At 32.0% G+C, this 26461-nt stretch overlaps 1 protein-coding gene across 3 annotated transcripts in view; it reads left to right on the top strand.

Moving 5' to 3' along the window:
- Window positions 1–23745, top strand: part of LOC114349510 (GRB10-interacting GYF protein 2) — a 74327-nt gene extending 50582 nt beyond the window's left edge. For 2 of the 3 annotated variants that reach the window (XM_028299907.2, XM_028299909.2), the window contains exons 13-19: window positions 482–1002; window positions 1065–1257; window positions 6495–6632; window positions 6688–6820; window positions 10941–11222; window positions 14034–14263; window positions 23280–23745. In XM_028299907.2, the coding sequence (XP_028155708.2) occupies window positions 482–1002; window positions 1065–1257; window positions 6495–6632; window positions 6688–6820; window positions 10941–11222; window positions 14034–14263; window positions 23280–23405 (1623 nt within the window). In that variant the 3' untranslated portion in view covers window positions 23406–23745. Of the gene's footprint in view, window positions 1–481; window positions 1003–1064; window positions 1258–6494; window positions 6633–6687; window positions 6821–10940; window positions 11223–14033; window positions 14269–23279 lie in introns of all 3 variants that reach the window. The other variant, XM_028299910.2, reaches the window with a different exon arrangement.
- The last annotated feature ends 2716 nt before the right edge of the window (window positions 23746–26461 follow it).

Raw genomic sequence — 26461 nt, 5'->3', positions numbered from 1 at the left:
TAGCTCGTCAGGAACTATGTTTAAAATCAAGTACAAGATTTTTCCTCGAATAAAGTGACAAAGAACAAGTGAAGTATATAACAACGTTTTAAAATCGTGATTTTGGTGTTCTCTTTGCAATTATTGTTTTGTTTATTAACCGATTTTATTTGGCAGGTCTCCTTTTTTTTTCTGAAAAAGTTGTCTGTTGACGTCAAATTTCAAAATAGTAAAGTTTTTAAGCTATGACCAAAATAATAAGTTTGAAGTTTTGATTATTTATTTAAAAGTAGTTGCACTAAAAAATTGATAAATCCCTACATGAGAGTATTTTTGTATTATCTCATATTATACTACACATTTCAAGTGTTCAAACGCGTCTATACACTTGTGACAAAAAGCCTGATTTTTTACTAATTTGACTGGCCAATAACAAAGTTTCTATTCCTAATTTTTCCAAATTCCAAATATGTATTCCTAAATTTTTTGTTGTATGTTCTAGGTGGATTCACTGTGGCAACAAAATACATTTACCGCCAACAACGGTACTTCGCAATGGCAACCCCAAAACGAAGTCCCCATGTCGATGTGGGATCTACAAAATAATCCTGTACCTGCTGTTCCCTCGCCTCCTTTGACTCAATCGGAAAAACTGCAACAAGCGTTACAGCCGAAGACTTCGAAAGCCGACAAAGAGAAGGAGCAGAAACAAAAGGAAGAAGCAGCGGCAAAAGAATTGAAGAAAAAGAAAGAATTGGAAGAGAAACTGGCGAAAAAAGAGGCTGAAGAAAAGAAGAAACTGGAACTAAAGCGACAAGAAGCGGAAAAGAAAGCTCTCGAGGAGAAAAGGAGGAAGGAGGACGAGAGGATTAAAAGGGAATTGGAAAAGGCAAAAAAAGAAGCAGAGGAAAAAAGGCTGAGGGAGCTAGAGGAGAAAAGAAGACTTAAGGAACTGAGGAAAGCCGAAGAAGAGGCGAAAAAGAAGAGTGAAGACCAAAAGAAATTAGAAGAAGATAGATTGAGGTTTGTTTTAACTCCTTTAAAATCTAAAGCTAGGCTAGGGGACTGACAGTGTATTGTTTCAGGCAAGAGATCAAGGAAAGGGAGATTAGAAGGTTAGAAGAAGAGAAGAGATTGCAACAGGAACAATTGAGATTAGCTAAAGCCGCTCCTTGGTCTCAGGCAAACGCCAATATGGGGCTGAGTCTCGCGGAGATTCAGAAAGCCGAACGAGAAAAACGAGCGTTCGATGCAGCTTTGCAACAACAAAGGCTACAAGTAAGTCAATTTTATACAAACCGTGAATGTAGATATTATGTGTGTATATGTTATTATCATTTAGTCCGTTCTTTAACGGTAAAATATCGCAAAACCTCTAAATTTTAAAGAACCGCTTAGATTGACATGAAATTTGGCACACACATAGCTAACATGTCAAAGAAAAAAAGTGATATTGTGCCGATATGTGCTTTTGCCCTGGGGGTGAAAAAATATTCGTCCAAAGTAAGTCAGGAAATGGATAAACTGGCTAATTTTAAGTAACTTTTGTTCTATAGAGTTTTTTCACTAAGTCAATACTTTTCGAGTTATTTGGCAGTGAATATGTTCATTTTTTCAACAAAATAACCACGCTTTTAGATGGTTTTTCTCAAATAACTCAAATAGTAAGTATTTTGTCGAAAAAACATTCTTAACAAAAATATAGCCTGTAAAAAATTTTAAAAAATGATGTATATATACCTAGCAGAAGCAGAGTTATAGCTAATGAAAAATAGGTTCATATTCGTCAAATTCCAAATGGAATACTTTAACGTGAAATAACCAAAAATGAAGCACATTTCGGGGAAACTCATTACAACTTATTTAAAGTGTTTAAAAAAAGCTTCATTTTTGTTTTATAAAAAAAATTTCTAGCATAAAAAGTAAACAAGTTACGCTCAAAATAAAGTTAGTCCCTTTTTGTTTTGGTAAAAAATCGAGAAAATCACCCCCTAATTAGTATCTTAAATGAACTTAATCGTTACGACTTCACAAGTTTCTTGATTCGTGTATGTACTGTTTATATGATCTGTAGGTTTCATCGGTTCAAAGTCCTTATTATTGAAAAGGCTGTAGTTAAAAGGGGTTGAACGAGTCACTGATCACGAATGTATGCAAATTTAGAAACACCAAATCTTAATCAATTTTTGTCTAACAGAAAAACAAAAAAATACATGATATTCAGAAAACCAATGCTGACTTTTTTTGTTTTTCGAGATTTTTGTTATCTCTAACAATTTTTAAGTTATTTTGAAAAAAAGCATATTTTCAAAATTAAAATTTTTAAAAATTTTACTTTGAAACCAAATTTTTTCAAAATAAGCACTTTGAATCAATGAAACTTACAGATCATATAAACACAACATAAGTAAAATAATTTGTGGAGCGGTAACGATTAATTTCATCGAATTGTCGAAATATTCTATTTGAAATTTGGTGAATATGAATCTATTTTTCATTGGCTATAACTCTGGTTCTACGAGATCCAGAGACCTAACGCGTACACCATTTTTTTTTTTACTTTTTTATAGGCTATATTTTTGCTAAGAACGTTTTTTTCGACAAAATACTTACTTTTTGAGTTATTTGCGAAAAACCGTCTAAAAATGTGGTTATTTTGTTGAAAAATGAACATATCGTCGGTGTACTGCGAAAACCAGGTAAATGCCGAAATACCGAAACCGAGAAAAAACGTTTTTAAAGTTTAGTGTTTCATTTTGAATTAAGAGGGACAACTTGTGTTTGATATTCGATATTCTAGTGAAAGATACATATATCAGAAATGATATTCTATCATTAGTGTGAAAAAGTTAAGACACCTAGCTGATTAAACCTAAATTTAAGATGGCGATGCGGTCACTTACCTGGTTTTACCTGTAAATCTAAATTAATCAGTTACCCTTAAAATAACACATTTATAACAAATATAATAAACCAAATATAATATTTTGTAGTTCTGTGATCGGAATATGAGGCTTTAACTAGTTAATAGCAATGTTTTTAAGGGATTAGTCGATAATTATAACATTTAACTGGTTCTCCCTGAACATTTTATTCAGAGCCGTTGGTAGTTATATGAATATTATTTACATAAACGATAGGCAGTTTTATAGAAAAATCAAATTTATTTTGAACGTGTTATAGATACAAGAAAATAATATTACTATGCGTATTACTCGTCAGATTAGTCACTGAAAGCAGGATCTGAGAAGATGCCATTGGCATCGTAAAATACGATACCACCTGTTATATTTCTCCGGTATCACTCCCTTATCAAAAAGCTGTAACAAATCTCTGTTTTTTGCTATGCTAGTTGGCGAAGTTCTATCATAATGTTGCTTAAGTTTTTATCGACTAACGTAAGCATGCTTATGTTAGTTGATAACTCATAAGGAGATGAAGCTTGGTGACGCGTCATAATTGAAACGGATTCTGTTTGTCTCTTCTTTCACGAATCTCATCTTTTTATCTTTAACCATAATATTATTTTTTCGCCGTTTTGGTCTTTTCACCGGTTTTTAATTAGAGTGTGTGACAATTTTTTTAAATCATAAAAGTCGTAGTACCTATTTAAAATCTTAAACTTGTATGGTTCTATACAAGTTTTTTGCCTTGACATTTTTAGTTTCCCTTCCATTTTGAAAAAACAGGCAAGTAATCTGGCATGCCATAGAGAGATCTGATTTCTAGCGGTTTAGATGCTGCTATATATAGAGTCAACTTCCATACAAGAATGTCCCGACTCTAAAATTTATGTTACGATACTGTCCTCTGCAGGTATAAGAAAATACACTTATTTCACTTGCTTACAGATTCTGGAACACGTTTTGATGACTAGTTGAGTATAATGCTTTCTATTTCAGAATTTCCTCGTCTACCGTTAATTTCTGACCAGGTAAAACGGTAAGCTACATTTGGTAAGAATATATGAATTGTCCAGTTAATCTGGAATCTGTAGTATACGCTGTGAGCTCGTACGTAGAGGGGATATTTACAAATTCGTGAACGCCAGTAGTGACAAGTTTGTAAACGTTTACTGGAAATTTGACATAAATGTCAAAATTATTAATTTAAAATTAAAATTAAAAACATTAATTATAAACAATATTAGTTGGTCAAAGCTGTGATATATATTTTTACCTTATATATACTTACGTTTTAAATACTGAATTTAAGTTTTTTTAATGTTCCGTAATATCTAATTATAAATAATCTATTATAATCTTAGCGCCATCTACACGATTATTGTCAAAGTATCCGAAGTAAGAAATTGATATTTTATCAATAGAACGTCAAAATGATTGGAAAAATCTTAAAAAAATCGATTACAATTTAATTACTTTTTTGCGTTGTAAATATTAAGCGATAACAAGTAAATAATAAATTTAAAAATTACCGGTAAAAGTTGAATTAGTAACCGCTAGGAGCGACACCAGCGAAGCTCAGAGCGTATAGCCTGTGGATCAAAATTCCGTTGTTGAGTAGAGTTTTTCTTATCATTTCGTTTTTAGAGATTCCATAATTCTTTTTTTTTCTGATGCTGTCTGTAACTGTTTTCTAAATCCGGTTTCTTAGTTGGATTAGCCATATCATAGTATGATAGGGCTAATAAATAATATTTATTACCAACTAAATAATGATTTTATTTAGGACAAAAAAGCTTAAATTATAGTCGTTAGAAAATATTCTTCGGTATGTAATTTCGCTAATACCTTCCGGTTTCTTCAGCTGACAATCATTTATATAATGTTGATACATTTTCCTTATACTCACAATTTTGTCCAAATATCGACGCTTCGAACTTAGGCGAATATAATGTGGGACCATGGTTGGAAAAGACTCAATATGAGCCTTCATAATTTTTAGGTTTCCATTGCTTGTTTTATTTGGCAGTATATGCTTGCCTCTTTTGCCCGTATCTGCATAACAACAGAGCATATTCATTTTTCTTACAACATCTTGCATTAACGACGCTGATATACAAAGTGCCTTACAAAAAAAAACTTCTCACATACCTGTACCTCTTGACCATTCAAAGAAACATAGTCGATACTATCTATTTTACCTTCGATATGAATGAGAAATTTTAATAAAATGTACATGTAAAATGTATTAAAGACATTTATCACCTTTTTACTGAATATGGTATACAGCAGTAGAAATATATTGTTATCCGGCAAAATAATATATGTGCGCTTACTTGGTTTTACATGCAACAGAACTTTAATTTTGTGAAAGTAAGTAGCGATATATTGTTTTACTTGAAAATGAAAAGTTGGTTATGTGTAACTTATTTGTTTATCACAAAAATTATCTGCTGAATGGTAAGTCGTATCATTTACTGGGTTTTATCTGTATGTAGAGCGTAAAAAGCTAAGAATTTTGGTATACTTAACTCAATATTTTAAAATTTGTCATTTACCTGGTTTTCGCAGTATACCGACGATATTCACTCGCAAATAACTCGAAAAGTGTTGACTTGGCGAAAAAGCTCTATAGAACAAAAGTTACTCAAAATTACGTCAGTTTACCCATTTCCGGACTTATTTTGGTGAAAGTCACCCCCAGGGCAAAAGCACACATCGGCACAATATCACTTTTTTTCTTTGACATGTAAGCTATACGTAATATGCCAAATTTCATGTCAATCCAAGTGGTTCTTTAAAATTTAGAGCAAAAACCGTGAAAGAATGTACTAATTGTGATTGATTGACTTACTGCATCAGCTCTACATACCTCAATGGACCTTCGTTTCCTTAGTATTGACTAGATTCTTCCACTTTTTCCGGTCATTCACTTGTTCTCTCCAGTCCCTTGTTTCCATTTCTTCTATCAGTCCGGACGACATCAAATCACGTCCTTCTTGGTCCCTCTCTTCTTGGTCCCTCTCTTCTTTTCTTCCTTTGTTCTCCTGCCTGCAAAACTCTTTTAGGACGTTTCTTTCTCTTGTCATTTGTAAAACATGTCCCTACCATTCTAACTCGCTGTGCCCTCTCTTCTTTTATTCCTTTGTTCTCCTGCCTGCAAAACTCTTAGGTTGGTTTTTTTTTGACATTGTAAAACATGTTCCTACCATTCTAACTCGCTGTGTCCGGATTTTCTGTTGTATTGGGTCTATTATACAGCCTGGTTTGTTTTTCTGCGCTATTCCCTGTTAGTCTCCTTTATACCACCAAAAACTTTTATTAAGATATTCCTCTCCTAAATCTCTAGCTTTTTTTCTTCTTTCTCAAGTATTTCTCGAAGACTTCAAAACGCAAAAAATATACAGGGTGTTACATTTTAAATAAGAAAGTTCATTAGATTTACAGAAAAACGAAAGATCTGACAACAATGTAATTACCACTATAATACTGGCCGCATTAGAAAACCCGTACCCACCAAAATCTATAAAAATCGTGCAAGCCATTTCCGAGATAATTGAGGTTTACATACACAAAATTCACTCTGTATACTAAAATTGATTCTTTATTTAGGAAAAAGAACAACAACAACAATTTCAACAAGAGAAAGCACCTACCTCACACTTAAACTGGGCGAAAAAACCGGTAGAACCGAGGAAGGTTAAGTCCCTTGCCGAAATTCAAGCGGAAGAACAAGAAAAATTAGCAAAGGTAATTATCGCAATAATCGGCCTGGTTACATTATTAATGAGTTTAAATTTATCAGCAAGCAGCAGAAATGCGACACCAGAAGGATAAAGAACCATCACCGGTGACCAATAATACTAGCAGTAGTATTTGGAGTAGTCAAAATTTGACGTGGGCTTCTGCATCGTCCGCAAATTGGTCCTCTAGTTCAGGTAAATTTGTAAATAATATATTATTGAATACTTTTGAAGATGTGTTTTATTTTCTCGTTTCGGGGTATTTATATATTTTATATACAGATTCGGAAAAATGTTATGGTGGGTATTGCAAAATTAGCGAAAGAGACAGAGACACTATAATATTTCCACTTACTAGACAGAGATAAAAATCATATATCCTCCTAGCCTCCCGATTGAAACCCGATTGTTTCCGATCGGATTTATCACTGTTTAATATAACATCCAGCGTTGCCAGGTGTGTGATAGTATATAATCCAGGGCGCAATATAACATCCAGCGTTGCCAGGTGTGTGATAGTATATAATCCAGGGCGCATCTGTTTTGAGATGGACGTTGAGAGGTGACTCACATTTTTTTGCAGAAATTGCTTGAAAATAACTCAAATAATAATATTTGAGTTATCCTCCCACTCAAAAAGGTCCGGAACATTGTTTAAATAATCAAAATGTCAACAATTGAAGGAAAAATTCGATTTTTTTTCGTTTTTATTAGAACTTTAAAAGTATTCGCTTCCGAGAAAAGTTACATTGACAAAAAAGTTGCGCAATTAAATTTTCTACAATATAGGATTGGTTAAAAAATTTAAAAATTGTCACCCTTGTTGCGAAATAGCAATAATTGCGAAAAAAACATATAAAAACAAGTATTCGCATTTTACGTTTTTCAACCATTTATGCTACACTTGGACCTTCATATTTTACCCAGAAAAACTTTATGATACAGTAAAACAATACTGTAAATTTCATTAAGATCGATTCAATAGATTTTGCAAAATAAATTTTGCAATCCAGCTTTCGCCAAAAAAATTCATCTTTTCAAAATGTTGCAGGACTGAAAATAAAGCAGGTAACAAGTTGAATTTTTTTTACGTATAGAAGAATACTGTACCTTTCATTTGCAATTTGCAAAATTAAAATCGGTTAACAACCACGGCGTCAGGAATTTTTTTTAAATAAACATTAATTTTTGGTGCTACGCGCAGGACAGCGGTGTTAGATTCACACAAGTTGATTTCCACCAAAATTTCTTCCAATCTTTATTAAATTTAATATATTATTTTCTTACTCTATATTTTGTTGTATTTTAATATTTTAATTCCACAAAAATCAAACTAATTTGATTATTGTTTGTGAAATATTGTTTAAACAATTCCATATGTTTAAAAATAATAAACTTTCATTCTCTAAGTTAAAATATATGAACAAAGAAAATTTTTGCTAAAAAAGTGTTATTTCAAAGGACAGAGTATGTGTTTTTATTTTGCAATAAACAAATTTATTTATTTATATCGAAATGTACTAAAAATTAAAATTTATCAATAATTATTATCAAAGGTCATTGGAATGCCCAATCAGAGCAAACGTATCCGCTGTCCTGCGCGTAGCACCAAAAATTAATGTTTATTTAAAAAAATTCTGACGTCGTGGTAGTTAACCGATTTTAATTTTGCAAATTGCAAATGAAATGTACAGTGTTCTTATATATGTAAGAAACAATTCAACTTGCTGTCTGCTTTATATTCAGTCCTGCAACATTTTGAAAAAATGAATTTATTTTGCAAAATCTATTAAACCGATCTTAATGAAATTTACAATATTGTTTTATTATATCATAAAGTTTTTCTGGTTGAAATATGAAGGTCCTAAGTGTATCATAAATGGTTGACAAACGTAAAATGCGAACACTTGTTTTTTTTATGGTTTTTTTTCGCAATTATTGCTATTTTGCAACAAGGGTGACAATTTTTAAAATTTTTAACTAATCCTATGTTGTAGGAAATTTAATTAAGCAACTATTATGTTGGTGCAACTTTTCTGGAAAATGAATACTTTTAAAGTTATAATCAAAAAACGAAGAAAAAATCGAATTTTTCCTTAATTTTTTTGACATTTTGATTATTTAAACAATGTTCCGGACCTTTTCGAGCGGGAGGATAACTCAAATTTTATTATATAAGTTATTTTCAAGCAATTTCTGCAAAAAAATATGAGTCACCTCTCAACGTCCAAATGTTCTAATATTTTTACAGATGCGCCCTGGTCTAATAATAAATAATACATTTTGCCAAAGCTAAAATTAGTTACCACAAATTTACACAGAAACATGTTGAAACAATTGGTCCTTAAGATATTACAGTCTTGTCAATATTAATAACATGTATCTAAATATTCTAGATTATAAATTGAAATAGGATTTTTACGAAAGATGCAGGAGTTTTTTTACGAAAGATGCAGGAGTTTTTTTACGAATTTGAGTGTCTTTGTATTGTCTGTGGTAACTACCTCATTCTAATACAAGTTATGAATAACAAATTTCAAAAGTAAATTATTTAATAACGAAGAATTCTAGGAACCGCTTGGTAACAGACACTTTATATGTCATTATGCATTCATCTCAATCAGTTTATCGTCAAAAGGGTTGTGTCGATTTTACACCATCAGAAAGAATGGTTACAACTATAAATACATCCAATTTATACAATAAAGAAGCTGATAATGAACTGCAAGAAGTTATTAAGACCATCGGGACATAATTCGCAACTATTTTAAGGGTATCCCTACTTTTTCTGTCTTTACACGGCAAATTACGTGTAGTAAAATTCACACTGGTATGGATATGTAAACATTACTAGAATGTCATTCTACTTGAAAACGTTATCATTAATTTAAAGAGATGGCTTTTGAATGTTTTTTATAATTGCAAATTATTAATTCAGTTAATAAATGTGATACTTTTTTCACTAACTATGTATTCAGTGATTGTAATAGGTAATTTATATGTACAACAAAAACTAATACTCAATCGAGAAAAGAGGAAAAGTGTTTAAGTGATTTTTTACTAATATATTGTTACTATGGAACGCTTACAATTTTGAACATATTTAACAACAAAATACTTGGATCACAAAATATATTATCCTGATGTATTCTCTGCTTGGATCTTTCACAAATAATACACAATAAATAACTTTTTATTAAGTTCACGTCTTAAATCAATTATTTATCAAATACACTATATATCAACATTATTTAATCAACAACTCAAAATATTCCCGATGCCATGTCAAATATTTAAAATTGTCACTGATTGTCACTGTTTGACTGACAGTATGCTGACAATATTCTATTCGACTGAGTGCGTTGTATGACAAAGATAGATTTGGAAATATTACCACGGACATTGTGCTCATTTTTTTTCGAATCCTGAAAAACCCAATAAATATTTTTGAAAAATTTAAACGCATAATGAAAGACTATATTATTACCGAGGGCCGAAAGTCCCTTAGAATAAATAAAAAGTTTATTTTGAATGAGATATTTTAATTGAAATATCACACTAAATTTTCTCTTAGTTTTTCAGCCCTATAACTTATTAAAATAAACATTATTAATCTTTCATTCTGCGTTTAAATTTTTCAAAAATACTTATTAGTTTTCTAAGGATTCGAAAAAAATGAATCCCCATTTGAATAGTATTGCAGCCGAAAATACGTACCCATTCTCTTAACTGAATAGTGGTACTTTGTAACAAGTTTTTTTTTCTTCATCTTCTTCCTGCATCGTCTCGGTTCCGCTGATATTACTATCGATTTAGTTTTCTCTGAGAACACTTTGTTGTATAAGAGCGCCGTGTCTTTGAATTCTTTAATTAGTAATTTTTGTAGGTCATCTTCGGCTGTTATTATGGCGTCGTCGGCGTAGCAAATTATCTTTATTTATATTTTTTTCTTTTTAAATAATTTGTTTGTTTATTACAGTCGTTTTTTATTTGTCTTCGTTTGTTTATTTTACAAAAATTAATATATATTACTTTTTCTACATTGTTAATGTCTTGTTCAATAGAATCTAAGTAAATACAATAATCTGTACTCTAAAATATAATAATTTGAACAATAGATTTTCTGATTTCGACTACCTGGTAACGCTGCTCTTGCAGAAATATACCTAAGAAACGAATTGGCTATATCGTTTTAAATACGTTTCTCTCAGTCCCTATCGTTGAAAGCGCATACCTACATTAAATTCTTTCCGATACTGTATAAGTTCTCTACCAGATCAGCTTGCATATGCTAGATGAAATAATTTGATTTTAGGTGGTTTTTGGGATGAATCTTCCAGTAAGCAACAACAACAGCAGCCGCACCAGCAGCAAGGAGCAAACAAACCGTCCACTGTAACTAAAAGTAATTCGACAAATACGTTTAGTGCAGCTCCAAAGTCTCAAGCGAAAAACCCTACAAAGAACACCAACGCCAAGGTAAAAAAAGAAGAATCGAATAAAACAAATCATAATAATAATAATAACGGACCGTCATCGGACGAATTTATGAATTGGTGCTACAAAGTGTTATCAAATATATCAACTAACGTAGATAGTAAGTATATCTTTTTTTCTCATTTACACAGTGTAATTTCAAGGTACATATTTTATTTCCATTACTTGTTCAATACTGACGTTATCAATTTCTATTTTACATCTGATTGGTTTTTTGCTGATTACTATTGTTTTAATTTTCTGAATAGAGATTGTCATATTAAATTATTTTGCTCTTATGTTAAATCTGTGGACTAGTCTTTGCAGACTATCTTCATCTTAGGCTATCAATATTGCGTCGACTGCCTAACATAGTATTTTTACTTATTTATTTCCTATTCTCTATCCTCCTGCTTTATTGACATTTTGATGATTTCATCCATGATTAAATTGAAGAGCCTGTGGCTCACTGAGTCCACCCCTGTCTTACCCCGCTGCCTATGTCTATAGGTTCTGTAGATGTCCATCTATTCTGACTTCCATTTTGTTGTTTTGGTAGATGTTTTTAATAGTTTTTATACTCAGGGGAACTTCTCTATTATGCAGAAGATGAATTACATCTTCGAGTCCTACACTGTCAAATGCGTCCTTCAAATCAATTAGGCCCGGCGCAAATTGAACCTAAGCCAGATACAACCTGCGCCGGCGGGACGGGTGACCCGTGCATTTATTTTTCTAGCGTGCCGCATATTGAACACAACCTAACCCAACCGTTGGCTATCGACGTGGCGAATAGAGACCGGCAAAATCAGTGCGGACATGCAACGGTTACTTTTGATACCGGTTCTCAGTGGTACTGAGTACAAATACTAATTACAAAATACTGATGTGTCTGATCCTTGTACTGAATTGAGTAGGCAACTTAAAATCGGTATTTCCGTACTTGTAACTAGTAACGTTTTAAAAATATCTTACACGTCCCTATGGTTTATTTTTTAACCAGGAGGAGTAAACTAAAAAGACAGATTCACACCCAAGAAAGTCACTATAATAATAATTAAATACATCTTTTTTGGTTGATCTAGTCTTGCCTCAACGGTAATCCATAAATATTATATTAAATTAATACGTCACTAAAGAGTTCCAAAAACAACTGCGTTTTATATAAAAGCAGACTAACAATCTAAAAATTAAAGGAATAACACAGAAAACACAAAAATCCCTATATAACTTAATTAACCTATGAAATGTCACTAGTGTCAAAATTTGATAAATGTCATTAGTGTCAAAATTTTATAACAGTGGAGTAAACTTGCCTGCGGTTGGACCAATTACAAACAGGCAATACAGCGCGGTAAACTTTAATCACTCCTCTTAGTTAAAAAAATAGTAGTCGTAGCGGTATGACTTTCGAAAACATCGAATTTGATCATAAGCCGGTGCATAAAAAGATATCTTACACTAAGGGCCGGTTGTTCGAACGCTAATCAACATTGATCACTATCAAATACTTAATTACTGTCACAACTGTCAATGTCAACTTTGGTTGGGTTGTCGAAAACATAATTATTGATGACAATTATGAAATTAGTTAATCAATTATGTTAATAATTGTTATGTTAATTGACAAACTAATCTCATAATTATAATTAACTATGTTTTCAGCAACCCAACCAAAGTTGACATTGACAGTTGTGACAGTAATTAAATATTTGATAGTGATCAATGTTGATTAGCGTTCGAACAACCGGTTGTAAGTATTTTATTTTTGGACATAATACCTACATATTTAAAATAATCTCTCCCCTACTGCTCGGTCATAACTCATATTCCTCAATTTACTGCTCGGATCACAATCATTTACAATTACTGCAGGTCATAATTCATAATTCCTCCGCTACTGATCGGTCATAAAAAATAACACTATCTGCATATTTCGTTTTTAATTTTCAAGCATAAAAAATGTAATTTTATGAAATAAACAAAAATGTAATATGCCGCCAAGTTGAATTTGAGGGTAATACGATATTTTTATCGATCATGGTTTTTAGTAACATGAATAATTTTTCACCTTATTTTTCTAATAATGTGTTTTTGTCAAGTCATATTTTGATTATTAATTTCGTATCGCCGCTTATTTAGTCTACCAAAAGTTATCAGAATTTAATGACAAAGACAACGCCGTTTTCACTCGGGGTGTTGACTATGGTAATATTTTTATTTATAATAAATTGTACTTAGGTACCATCCGTATTCATTTCAGATAAGTCCATCTCGCAAACAAAAACAAGTAAAAATGCACATCTGGCGGTGAGTCACGCCTCCCACGGCCCAAGAAAACTGTACGCCGATGACAAACGTTCCCAAGCGAGACCTGCGAACGCATGCACTGATAGTAGGATGCGCAAAACTGTCTACGCAATTCGCCGGTGCAGGTTGTGTCTCGCTTAGGTTCAATTTGCGCCAGGCCCTTAGAGACAGAAATGCTGGTCTAATAGACTCTGGTGATTTCTCAGTAATTTTCATTATGACGAATATTGCATCTGTACACGATCTTCCAGTTCGAAAACCCGGTTGTTCATCTGCTAAACTTACCTTCTGATTCATTAGTTCTTTGGGATTTTAGTTCTAAGTTTTAATCCACAAGGAATTATTTCCTGTTGCCGGCTGTATATCATTAATTACAAGTAAATTTAATGAAACATTTTTCTTGGTAAAAGGTATATTTATTTAAAAACCCTTAAAAGGGCCACAAATATCGCAACAGAACGTTTTCGCTCTCTAAAAAGAACATCATCAGTGTTACATACATCTATAAACTCTTGTAGATTTGAAAGCGTGTTGAAACACTTGCAGCATTTTAAGATTATTTTTTGATTATTCATTTCTTAGAATTATTGTAAATTAAAATATGTAATTTTATTATTTCCAGTTCCTACTTTTGTTACTTTCTTACGAGATATCGAATCAGCGTTCGACGTTAGGGAATATTGTAAGGAATACTTAGGAGATAACAACGCCACACACCAATTTGCCGTGAATTTTTTGGAAAAACGGCGTTCATTTAAACCTAAGAATAATGCTCACAAAGACGATATGTGTTCTCCAGCTCCAGCTATTACCCCATCCTTGCAACATAGTACTGAATTCCAAGAGGTCAAGGTAAGGCAAGTTGGTTTATGTTTACTAAGCATTTTTGTAAGTACTTATTGTGAAGAGTTCAAAGCAGAATTGTAAAGATAGTATTTTTCCTCACACCTCGAGAATATGTCTACAATGAAGCCGTTGTAGACTTGTAAGTCGGTTGTATGATCATTTTTCAGTGCGTCACAAATGATAGAAAAAAAAGGTAAGTCCGTGATAATATACATTTATAATATTTATTATAACATGACATTTTAATTAAATCTTACAGCTGTCACATTTTATTTGCAACTTGGCATAAAAACAAGTCAATTGTATTTATTGCATTTATAAATTGGTATTTTCTGTGATTTCTATAGTCTTATAAATTGTATAGATTATATTCGTAGATATATTATATAATTCGTAAATAATTGTTTTTCGGTTATATCCCCATCTATCGACAACTAGAATAAATGTTATAAATGTCGTAATCATAGACGTGCCTTTTTTTCTGTCACATACAATTTAATGCGTTAGAAAGAAATCGAAAAACTGTGACGCACTGAAAGATGCCTATGAGAAAATGAACATTCATAAACACATCATTCAAAGCCAAACTAGTCCAGCCAATAAAGGTAAAATACAGTGTAACAAAAAAAAAACACTTCTTCAAACAGTTTTTTGCTAATTACTCAAAAAGTATGTATTTTATCAAAAAATCATTCTTACATAAAAAAAAACAAAAAATATGTTACAAAATGTCGAAACCCAAAAGACTCCATTTTCACACAAATAAATGTTTAAAAATAATAAAATCTTTGGATTTCTTAATTCGGAAACATATTCTCTCTTATACCTATTCCCATCCTTCTAAAAATTGCAAGGAATAAAGGGTGATGAATGTATAGACATGGGGAGTCTACATAGTTGCACTCCAGAACATATCAATTCACCGAGGTAAAGATCAACAAATCTGCTTCCTAGTACTTGATACGTGAGTAAAAACCGTAGGTAGATAAAAGGCATTATATTTAATTTCGATTCAGAGATCATTACCATCTTTCTATGGACCATTTCGAACTCTTTTGTTCTCATCAGGAAAGCAACTGTAATGATGCTCTCAATCGAAAAATAAACACCTTTGCCATTCATGCCAATTACAAAATATAATCTCTGAATCGAAAGTAAATATAATGCCTTTTATCTACCTACGGTTTTACTCACGTATCGAGTACTAGGAAGCAGATTTGTTGATCTTTACCTCGGTGAATTGATATGTTGTGGAGTGCAACTATGTAGACTCCCCATGTCTATACATTCATCACCCTTTATTCCTTGCAATTTTTAGAAGGATGGGAATAGGTATAACAGAGAATCTGTTTCCGAATTAAGAAATCCAAAGATTTTATTATTTTTAAACATTTATTTGTTTGAAAATGGAGTCTTTTGGGTTTCGACATTTTGTTAATAGAGGTCGCTATAGCGTCTTAATGTTAATTATATTTTGAAATACTATACACTGTTGTCTTCTGTTAAGAATCGTGCCGCTTGTCTGGATATTGGCTCCTCTAGTTATATTTTCTAGTACTAGATTGAATAAGTCTGTTGACAGGGGGTCCCCTTGTTTTAATCCTCTGTTGACGTTAAACTGATTTGAAAAACTGCCTTTTATCATGACTTTATTGACTGTGTTGGTTAACGTCATTTTAACTAATCGTATCAGTTTCTCTGATATTCCTAGTGCTCTCATTGCTTCGTATAGCCCGTTTCGTGAGATTGAGTCGTAAGCCTGTTTAAAATCGATAAAGAGCATATGTAATCCTAGATTTTGTTCATAACTATTGTTTTGCAATAACTTTAGCAAAAAAATTTGATCGGTTGTTCCTCTTCCCTGTCTGAAACCAGCCTGGTATTCTCCTATTATCTCTGATTCATAAGCTTTCAATCTAGTTCTTATAATTTTTGCTAATACCTTATACACCACTTCTAACATTGCGATTCCTCTGTAATTTTCACATATGGTCTTATCACCTTTCTTGTGAATTGGGCAGATGAGTGCTGTGTTCCATTGCTCCGGCATTTTTTCGTTGTCCCATATTTTCTTTATAAGTCCAGCTATTTTTTGCTGCAGTATATTTCCTCCTACCTTTAATATCTCTGCTGGAACTCCGCTTTCTCCGGCACTTTTATTATTTTTTTTTATGAGGAGTCTACTATGTAGACTCCCCATGTCTATACATTCATCACCCTTTATTCCTTGCAATTTTTAGAAGGATGGGAATAGGTATAAGAGAGAATCTGTTTCCGAATTAAGAAATCCAAAGATTTTATTATTTTTAAACATTTATTTGTTTGAAAATGGAGTCTTTTGGATTTCGACATTTTGTTAATAGAGGTCGCTATAGCGTCTTAATGTTAATTATATTTTGAAATACTATACACTGTTGTCTTCTGTTAAGAATCGTGCCGCTTGTCTGGATATTGGCTCCTCTAGTTATATTTTCTAGTACTAGATTGAATAAGTCTGTTGACAGGGGGTCCCCTTGTTTTAATCCTCTGTTGACGTTAAACTGATTTGAAAAACTGCCTTCTATCATGACTTTATTGACTGTGTTGGTTAACGTCATTTTAACTAATCGTATCAGTTTCTCTGATATTCCTAGTGCTCTCATTGCTTCGTATAGCCCGTTTCGTGAGATTGAGTCGTAAGCCTGTTTAAAATCGATAAAGAGCATATGTAATCCTAGATTTTGTTCATAACTATTGTTTTGCAATAACTTTAGCAAAAAAATTTGATCGGTTGTTCCTCTTCTCTGTCTGAAACCAGCCTGGTATTCTCCTATTATCTCTGATTCATAAGCTTTCAATCTAGTTCTTATAATTTTTGCTAATACCTTATACACCACTTCTAACAGTGCGATTCCTCTGTAATTTTCACATATGGTCTTATCACCTTTCTTGTGAATTGGGCAGATGAGTGCTGTGTTCCATTGCTCCGGCATTTTTTCGTTGTCCCATATTTTCTTTATAAGTCCAGCTATTTTTTGCTGCAGTATATTTCCTCCTACCTTTAATATCTCTGCTGGAACTCCGCTTTCTCCGGCACTTTTATTATTTTTTTTTATGAGGAGTCTACTATGTAGACTCCCCATGTCTATACATTCATCACCCTTTATTCCTTGCAATTTTTAGAAGGATGGGAATAGGTATAAGAGAGAATCTGTTTCCGAATTAAGAAATCCAAAGATTTTATTATTTTTAAACATTTATTTGTTTGAAAATGGAGTCTTTTGGGTTTCGACATTTTGTTAATAGAGGTCGCTATAGCGTCTTAATGTTAATTATATTTTGAAATTGGCATGAATGGCAAAGGTGTTTATTTTATATACTATACACTGTTGTCTTCTGTTAAGAATCGTGCCGCTTGTCTGGATATTGGCTCCTCTAATTATATTTTCTAGTACTAGATTGAATAAGTCTGTTGAGAGGGGGTCCCCTTGTTTTAATCCTCTGTTGACGTTAAACTGATTTGAAAAACTGCCTTCTATCATGACTTTATTGACTGTGTTGGTTAACGTCATTTTAACTAATCGTATCAGTTTCTCTGATATTCCTAGTGCTCTCATTGCTTCGTATAGCCCGTTTCGTGAGATTAAGTCGTAAGCCTGTTTAAAATCGATAAAGAGCATATGTAATCCTAGATTTTGTTCATAACTATTGTTTTGCAATAACTTTAGCAAAAAAATTTGATCGGTTGTTCCTCTTCCCTGTCTGAAACCAGCCTGGTATTCTCCTATTATCTCTGATTCATAAGCTTTCAATCTAGTTCTTATAATTTTTGCTAATACCTTATACACCACTTCTAACAGTGCGATTCCTCTGTAATTTTCACATATGGTCTTATCACCTTTCTTGTGAATTGGGCAGATGAGTGCTGTGTTCCATTGCTCCGGCATTTTTTCGTTGTCCCATATTTTCTTTATAAGTCCAGCTATTTTTTGCTGCAGTATATTTCCTCCTACCTTTAATATCTCTGCTGGAACTCCGCTTTCTCCGGCACTTTTATTATTTTTTTTTATGAGGAGTCTACTATGTAGACTCCCCATGTCTATACATTCATCACCCTTTATTCCTTGCAATTTTTAGAAGGATGGGAATAGGTATAAGAGAGAATCTGTTTCCGAATTAAGAAATCCAAAGATTTTATTATTTGTAAACATTTATTTGTTTGAAAATGGAGTCTTTTGGGTTTCGACATTTTGTTAATAGAGGTCGCTATAGCGTCTTAATGTTAATTATATTTTGAAATTGGCATGAATGGCAAAGGTGTTTATTTTATATACTATACACTGTTGTCTTCTGTTAAGAATCGTGCCGCTTGTCTGGATATTGGCTCCTCTAATTATATTTTCTAGTACTAGATTGAATAAGTCTGTTGACAGGGGGTCCCCTTGTTTTAATCCTCTGTTGACGTTAAACTGATTTGAAAAACTGCCTTCTATCATGACTTTATTGACTGTGTTGGTTAACGTCATTTTAACTAATCGTATCAGTTTCTCTGATATTCCTAGTGCTCTCATTGCTTCGTATAGCCCGTTTCGTGAGATTGAGTCGTAAGCCTGTTTAAAATCGATAAAGAGCATATGTAATCCTAGATTTTGTTCATAACTATTGTTTTGCAATAACTTTAGCAAAAAAATTTGATCGGTTGTTCCTCTTCCCTGTCTGAAACCAGCCTGGTATTCTCCTATTATCTCTGATTCATAAGCTTTCAATCTAGTTCTTATAATTTTTGCTAATACCTTATACACCACTTCTAACAGTGCGATTCCTCTGTAATTTTCACATATGGTCTTATCACCTTTCTTGTGAATTGGGCAGATGAGTGCTGTGTTCCATTGCTCCGGCATTTTTTCGTTGTCCCATATTTTCTTTATAAGTCCAGCTATTTTTTGCTGCAGTATATTTCCTCCTACCTTTAATATCTCTGCTGGAACTCCGCTTTCTCCGGCACTTTTATTATTTTTTTTTATGAGGAGTCTACTATGTAGACTCCCCATGTCTATACATTCATCACCCTTTATTCCTTGCAATTTTTAGAAGGATGGGAATAGGTATAAGAGAGAATCTGTTTCCGAATTAAGAAATCCAAAGATTTTATTATTTTTAAACATTTATTTGTTTGAACATGGAGTCTTTTGGGTTTCGACATTTTGTTAATAGAGGTCGCTATAGCGTCTTAATGTTAATTATATTTTGTAATTGGCATGAATGGCAAAGGTGTTTATTTTTCGATTCGGTGCATCATTACAGTTGCTTTCCTGATGAGAACAAAAGAGTTCGAAATGGTCCATAGAAAGATGGTAATCTCTGAATCGAAATTAAATATAATGCCTTTTATCAAAAATTATGTTGTTTATGGTGTCTGTTGTCCTAATACAAGCTGAGAAATAGCTTATTGAATGTTGGTTTTTGGACATGACGTCATCGAAAGAGCTATGACGCTTAAGTGGAACTAGGCAGGACAGGTAGCTAAAACACAAGATGGACGGTGGATAAGATGAATCATGGAATGGAGGCCCAGAAACTATAAAAGAAGCCGAGGACGACCATCGTCTAAATCAGTGGTGGGCAAACTTTTTTTAGTAAGGGCCACAAAATGTTTTTGGTCTATTACCGAGGGCCGCAATATTTGTTACCTTAACATGTTCGAATTTTTAACTCTTGTTAAGGGGGGGGATATGGTTTGAAATCAACATTTCAAGCACATTTTTGTGAATTTTGTTTGAAACTATGGTAGAATTATTTTATTTTTAAATTAAATAAACATATTCGGTACAATTCAAAGAATATTCAAAAAAATTCAAGACTAAATATTGAAAAATAAGTTAACGGTGGCAAATTTTTACAAACACCTCCAAAAAAAAAAGGGATTTTGCAGTAGACATCAACAAAAAATTCAAAAATATTTTATTAGCTTATGAGTTTATCGAGGTAACGCTGTCAAGTTTTTTAGTTTTAATGATTTTTGAGTTTTTGATATCACTCAGAAGTCAAAATAAGAAATTTTTTGTAAAAAATGGGTGCAAAACAAACTTATTTATTATTGTTAAAGAAAAATATCTCGACAGCATTACCCCACGAAATGTCTAAAAAAAATCTATAAAAAATTTCAGGTGGATCTATCAAGTAGCTTTTGAGTTGCAATGTCCACCGCCTTTGAAAAAAGCAGTTTTGAGAAAAACGCGTTTAAAGTTTTGACAACTTTTATTTTCAATTCCTTTTTTGTCTGTCAAATCGTAAAGTGATGAACACCTAAATATGTTTTTTAATCGTTTTGTATGTTTTTATTTTTATAACGATTTCCGAAGTGGAAATCGAAACGTCAAATGAATTTAATTTCAAACTTAAATTGTGGTTTATTTTCTGGTTGAATGTAGACAGGTACCGAATCAATTTGAACTGAAAAATGATTTCTTAGAAGTGGTAACGAAAAATGTATCTTCAAAATCTTTGAAAAAATTTTCAAATTCCGTCAGAAAATTACAAAATTTTTCTTCATAAATTTTGAACTGATTTTATGGTACATTATTTAACCCGGCACCTGCCACGTGGCTTTGCAAGGCGCCAACTGCCACGTGGGGTGCTCACAGCACCCCTTAAAGAATTTCTGTGATCTACTTGTTTAAAAAAACAAAATAATGTGTTGAGTAACACAAGAATATAAAAAAACATGTTTTATTAACTTATTAGCCACTAATATGTTATAAAAGTTAAAAAATAAAATGAAAAAGGTGTTATAAGCAAATTAGCAAGTACGAAGCCATAATAAATGAAGTCAAGTAAAATATCTAAAAAAATAAGATTTAGTGAGTATAGAGTCTATGTTAATAATTTAAATCAGTTATTTCAATAAAAAATGTAAATTTGACCTGTTTATCAAAAATTAAAAAAAAAATTTAAAACTTAAAGTGCCAGATGATGACACCCCAATTCGATTTTAGAGCTATAAGTTCAGAATTACAATAAATAACCACTTCAATCATTAACATATCTATACTATATAATATTATAGAAAGCTACTATGACGCACAGCTTCGTTACCAAACTTGAAATACCAAATATTTGATAAAAATGTGTTATGGGGTGCTGGTAGCACCCCACGTGGCAGGTGCCGGGTTAATGATTTTAATGAGCGAAATAATTTGACGAATTCTTGCTTTTTTGTATGATCAATGAATAGTTTGAGTTTCATTTTAAAAGTTTCATTTTGCGTTAAAAACATAAATTTAGCAAATTTGTCGCAGTTTTTCATTTCTAAAAATAAAGCAATTTCCTCCCCTAATTCACAGCATATTTTAAGAACATTTTATAAACTTAACCATCAAATATGATTGTGGTATAAGACATCAGTATGTTCTGTTTCTATAACTCTTCCAAAAATGCTATGAATGCACGATGATTTATTCCTCTTGAACGAATAAAACCAAAAATATTATCTATAATTGAAATGACATGTCTACATGCAAAACATTCGAGCACAACACCTGCTGATGGATTATGCAGTGACAAAATAATAAATCATGTTCTGGAGATTGTTCATGAACGTAATCTTTAAGTTTACAATATTTGCTCCTGTTTTTGGTACTCCGTCAGGTGTTACACTTACTAGGTGGTTACGAGTTAGTTTAAAAATTTCCAAACAGTTTCTGACTATGTACTTCAAAAATATCGTTTCCATTTGTTGAAATTTCATGGATTTCATTGAGAGAGCCGACAAAACTGTGCCCGAAACCCGCGTTATTTTGAAAATTTGCGCAAGAATCACCCGCTGCGAAAGTGTTAATAGCTGTATTATCTATATTTAATTAATAAATTAGCAATATTAATTAGAAAAAGTCTTTAAAAGAAAATAATTTACTTTTTTTCGCGGGCCGCATGCGGCCCACGGGCCGCACTTTTCCCACCCCTGGTCTAAATGGACCGACGACATAAAAAGTGTAGCGGGAAACTGGTTACAAGCGGCTCAGTGTAGAAAACACTGGAAAGAACTGAGGGAGGCCTATTTCCAGCAGTGGACGCGATTGGCTGATTGATGATGATGAATATTTTCTATAATGTCATATTCTTCATTATTGCTTTTTTCTTTTTGCGAAACTGTAGGTTTTTTCCGCCTACAAAAGATTTTGGAAATATTTTTTCCACCTCTTTATTACTGTCTCTTTTTCTGTCAATAGGTACCCGTTCTAGTTCGTTATTGGCACTACTTCTTTGTTTTTATTACCTCTTAGATCTTTTATATAACTTTATAGAAAAGATTTTGATTATTCCTGCAGTCTGCTTCTAGTTTGTCTCCAAAATCTTTCGAGGATTTGCCTCGAATGTTACATTTTTCAATTGTTTTCTCTGCTCTTTATATTGTTTATAGTTTTCATATGTTCGATTACTTATATATTTTGCATCCTTTTTTCTTTTATACTTTTTAATTGTATTTGGCATTCTCTATCCTGTATCTTTTTTTAATTGTATTTTACGCTTAATTTTATACTTCCACCATGCAGGCATTTTGTTTTACTGGTTACTTTTATTTACATTACATATTTTTTCTGCTCTATACAGTACTGTGTCTTTCAGTCTTTGCCATACATTCTTCACATGTCCCAGTCTCTTATTTCTATTTCTTTATTAATTGTTTCAACATACTTCTGGCTATTACTTTATTTTTCAATCGGTATGGACTTATCGTTCTATGCTGTTTTATTAAACCACTTCTATTTTCTTTTTATTTTATTATTTTTTTTTCCTCTTACAGATGTGAAGCTTACAGCTATTCGATTTTTGTAAATAACTTTTTGGTATCTCCTATAACAACAGATATAACGGACTTTTGTCACAAAAGTGGATCACCCTGTATAATATATCATGATCAATGAAAATATTACAAAACGTTAGTGCGATAATTTTGAACATGTTTCTGAGCTTACCTTTATTTGTGCTTTTTGTATTTTAATGTGTGTTACATGTTACTAGAAGTTTATTTGTTTATTTTTAGGGCAAAAACAAGAAAATCAAAAAATCAAAAATGTTGAAGGTGGACTCCCGAATTCTAGGTTTTAACGTTACTTCTGCCCCTGACCGAATCAACGTGGGTGATAGAGATTACGGTGATAATTCTTAAAAATAGTTATGTAAAGAACAGATTGTTATTAATATTGTACCTAAATAATTATATTATACATATATAATTTTTAAGACAATTTTTCAGTTTATTTCGCTTATTTATGTGTAATACATTCTTTTTGTTTTACCGATTTTACTGTTTAAATATTACTTTTACACAAAAAAGTTATTCTATCTTTCATTCCCCCGAATGCAAATGAGATATTTTTGTCAGATTTTATACTATTGTTCCATGGAACCTAATGTTGACCGTTATTTCGTAAGAAGTTGATTTTTTTTATATATCCATGTTTTTACTTTGAGAAATTAAAATTAATAAAACCTTGATTATATTTTTACTGCAGCGTTTCTATACACAGCGAACAATTAGAGGAACCTTACCATCTTTTTTACAACTATCCCATAAAAATTGGTAATTTGAAAAAATCGATCCTTTAATTTAGTGCAGTCTTTTGATATACAGTCCCTGGCCAAATTATTAAGACTTATGACCATCAGGGTTGGCAGGTTTAAACCAACATGGCTTAAAATCTTGGTTTTTTTTTAAACGTGGTTTTTTATTGAGCCTCCGAACTGGTGTTTTTATTTAAAGTTTTCAATACAGCGGCCGCAAATGAAGAAAATGACATAAATAAATTCGATTTTTTTACTTTCGAACTTAGATATTTTTAATATTATTACGTTTGAAGATGTTTTTTGTTGTTATATTAATTTTTTGTGTGTGTAAATAAAAATAAAAGTTATCTTAATCATTTTTTCATTGTGTATTACTATTTTATAAAATAATTTATTCATTTTTAAAGTATTTAGACTTATTATACACTAAACACCAAAATTAACGCACCACCTTAAAAATGGGACATTTTTGATGTCTCGTATTTCCTTTACCTATTGTCCGATTTGAATGATTTTTTTAGTATATTATAGCTTTGTTTTTCAAGAATATCGATGTAATAATATGATTGTTAAAGAGTTAAGTGTCATTGTCTACCGGGTGTAACAATGATAGTGTGTTTTTTCCTCAAAGTTTGGAACACCCTGTGGAAAATTCTAGCGTATATAAAATATTGAAATTAAAACACAACTGTAGCCTTAGACTTTCTTAACATTATGCTTTTTGACTCATTCGCTTATGTTGGATAATGAAAAAGTTAGCTACTTTAACAACTAGCAATGTTATTCATCAATACAGGGTGTTTCTAAATAAGTGCGACAAACTTTAAGGGGTAATTCTGCATGAAAAAATAATGACCGTTTGCTTTATAAACATATGTCCGCAAATGCTTTGTTTACGAGATACGGGATGTTGAATTTTTTCTTACAAACTGACGATTTATTTATTGCTCCAAAACTGGTTGAGATATGCATATGAAATTTGGTAGGTTATAAGAGGTAGTTATTGCCCATTTTTGACATACAATTAAGAATTTGATATTCACCATTGGCGTGTATATGGGTATAAACATTTTAGATACATCCCGTATGCACGCCAATGGTGAATATAAAATTCTTAATTGTATGTCAAAAATGCGCAATAACTGCCTCTTAAACGCTACCAAATTTCATTTGCATATCTCAACCGGTTTTAGAGCAATAAATAAATCATCAGTTTGTAAGAAAAAATTCAACATCCCGTATCTCGGAAACAAAGCATTTGCAGACATATGTTTATAAAGTAAACGGTAATTATTTTTTCATGTAGAATTAATTACCCCTTAAAGTTTGTCGCACTTATTTAGAAACAACCTGTATTGATAAATAACATTGCTAGTTGTTAAACTACAACTTTTTTATTATCCTACATAAGCGAATGAATCAAAAAGTAAAATGTTAAGAAAGCCTAAGGCTACAGTTAAGTTTTAATTTCAATATTTTATATACGCTAGAATATTCCACAGGGTGTTCCAAACTTTGAGGAAAAAACACACTATAATTGTTACACCCAGTATACAATGACACTTACCTCTTTAGCAATAATATTATTACTTTGATATTCTTGAAGAACAAAGCTATATTATACTAAAAAAATCAATCAAATCGGACAACAGGTTTAGGATATATAAGTCATCAAAAATGTCCCATTTTTAAGGTGGTGCGTTAATTTTGATGATTAGTGTAGTTCATATCAAATAAACCCAGTTTAAACCAAAAAACCTGTTTTTTTTTGGAAAAAACCTTGGTTTTTGCTAACCCTGCTACCTATGAATTTTTACAAAAATTAACTATTCCACTACTAAATGTTTAAACATTGTTTTTAAATTTAATTTTTTATTGGCCGGTTTCACCAATTACAAATATTAGTTTATTCTATGAATAAAGTTATTCGACCAATAAACTGACATATCTCCATTTTACTAACGTCAAATACGACTTATTTTATTTATTTATCAAATACAGTGGAACCTCGATTATCCGTCTCTCCATTAACCGTCACCTCTGTTAACCGTCAGTGTACATACAGAAGTTGTATTGACTACAAAAGCAAAAATTTTAATGTAAAAAAAAATAAAAAAAAAGTTAATTTGATTTGTGATGAGGACACAGACGGCTATCTATTGCTGACATATAAAGAAATCGTTGAAATGGCAACAAAGGCGGACCAAACAGATTCAGAAGCTGACACAGTCTTGGAATTTGACTATAGTTATGTTGATGAACCTATTGTAACTGACAAAGATTTGCGTAAATAATCTAGAGAAGATGCATCGCATATGCAATAATTCATCGAGTGGTATTCTCAACAAGAAAAAGCCAATAGAGCAGATTGCATAATCTGTTGCCGATTAAGAAATGCAGCCGTCGCAAAATGTGAAGCAAGAGTAAAACAAAAAATGATTTCAGAATATTTTAAATTGATTCGATTGTACGAACACAAATCCCTCTTATATTGTCAAACAAACCATACAAATGAAATTTGAGAGTTGTACTATGAATTTTTATTTTTTTTTAATGTTCTGTTAACCGTCTTTTCGATTATCCGTCATACCCTTGGTCCGGTGTCCTGACGGATAAACGAGGTTCTACTGTAAATATTTACTCTCCTAGTAAATTGGC

Source organism: Diabrotica virgifera, chromosome 3 (genome assembly GCF_917563875.1).
Source record: "Diabrotica virgifera virgifera chromosome 3, PGI_DIABVI_V3a".
Classification (NCBI taxonomy): domain Eukaryota; kingdom Metazoa; phylum Arthropoda; class Insecta; order Coleoptera; family Chrysomelidae; genus Diabrotica; species Diabrotica virgifera.
This window is presented reverse-complemented; position numbering and strand designations above follow the sequence as displayed.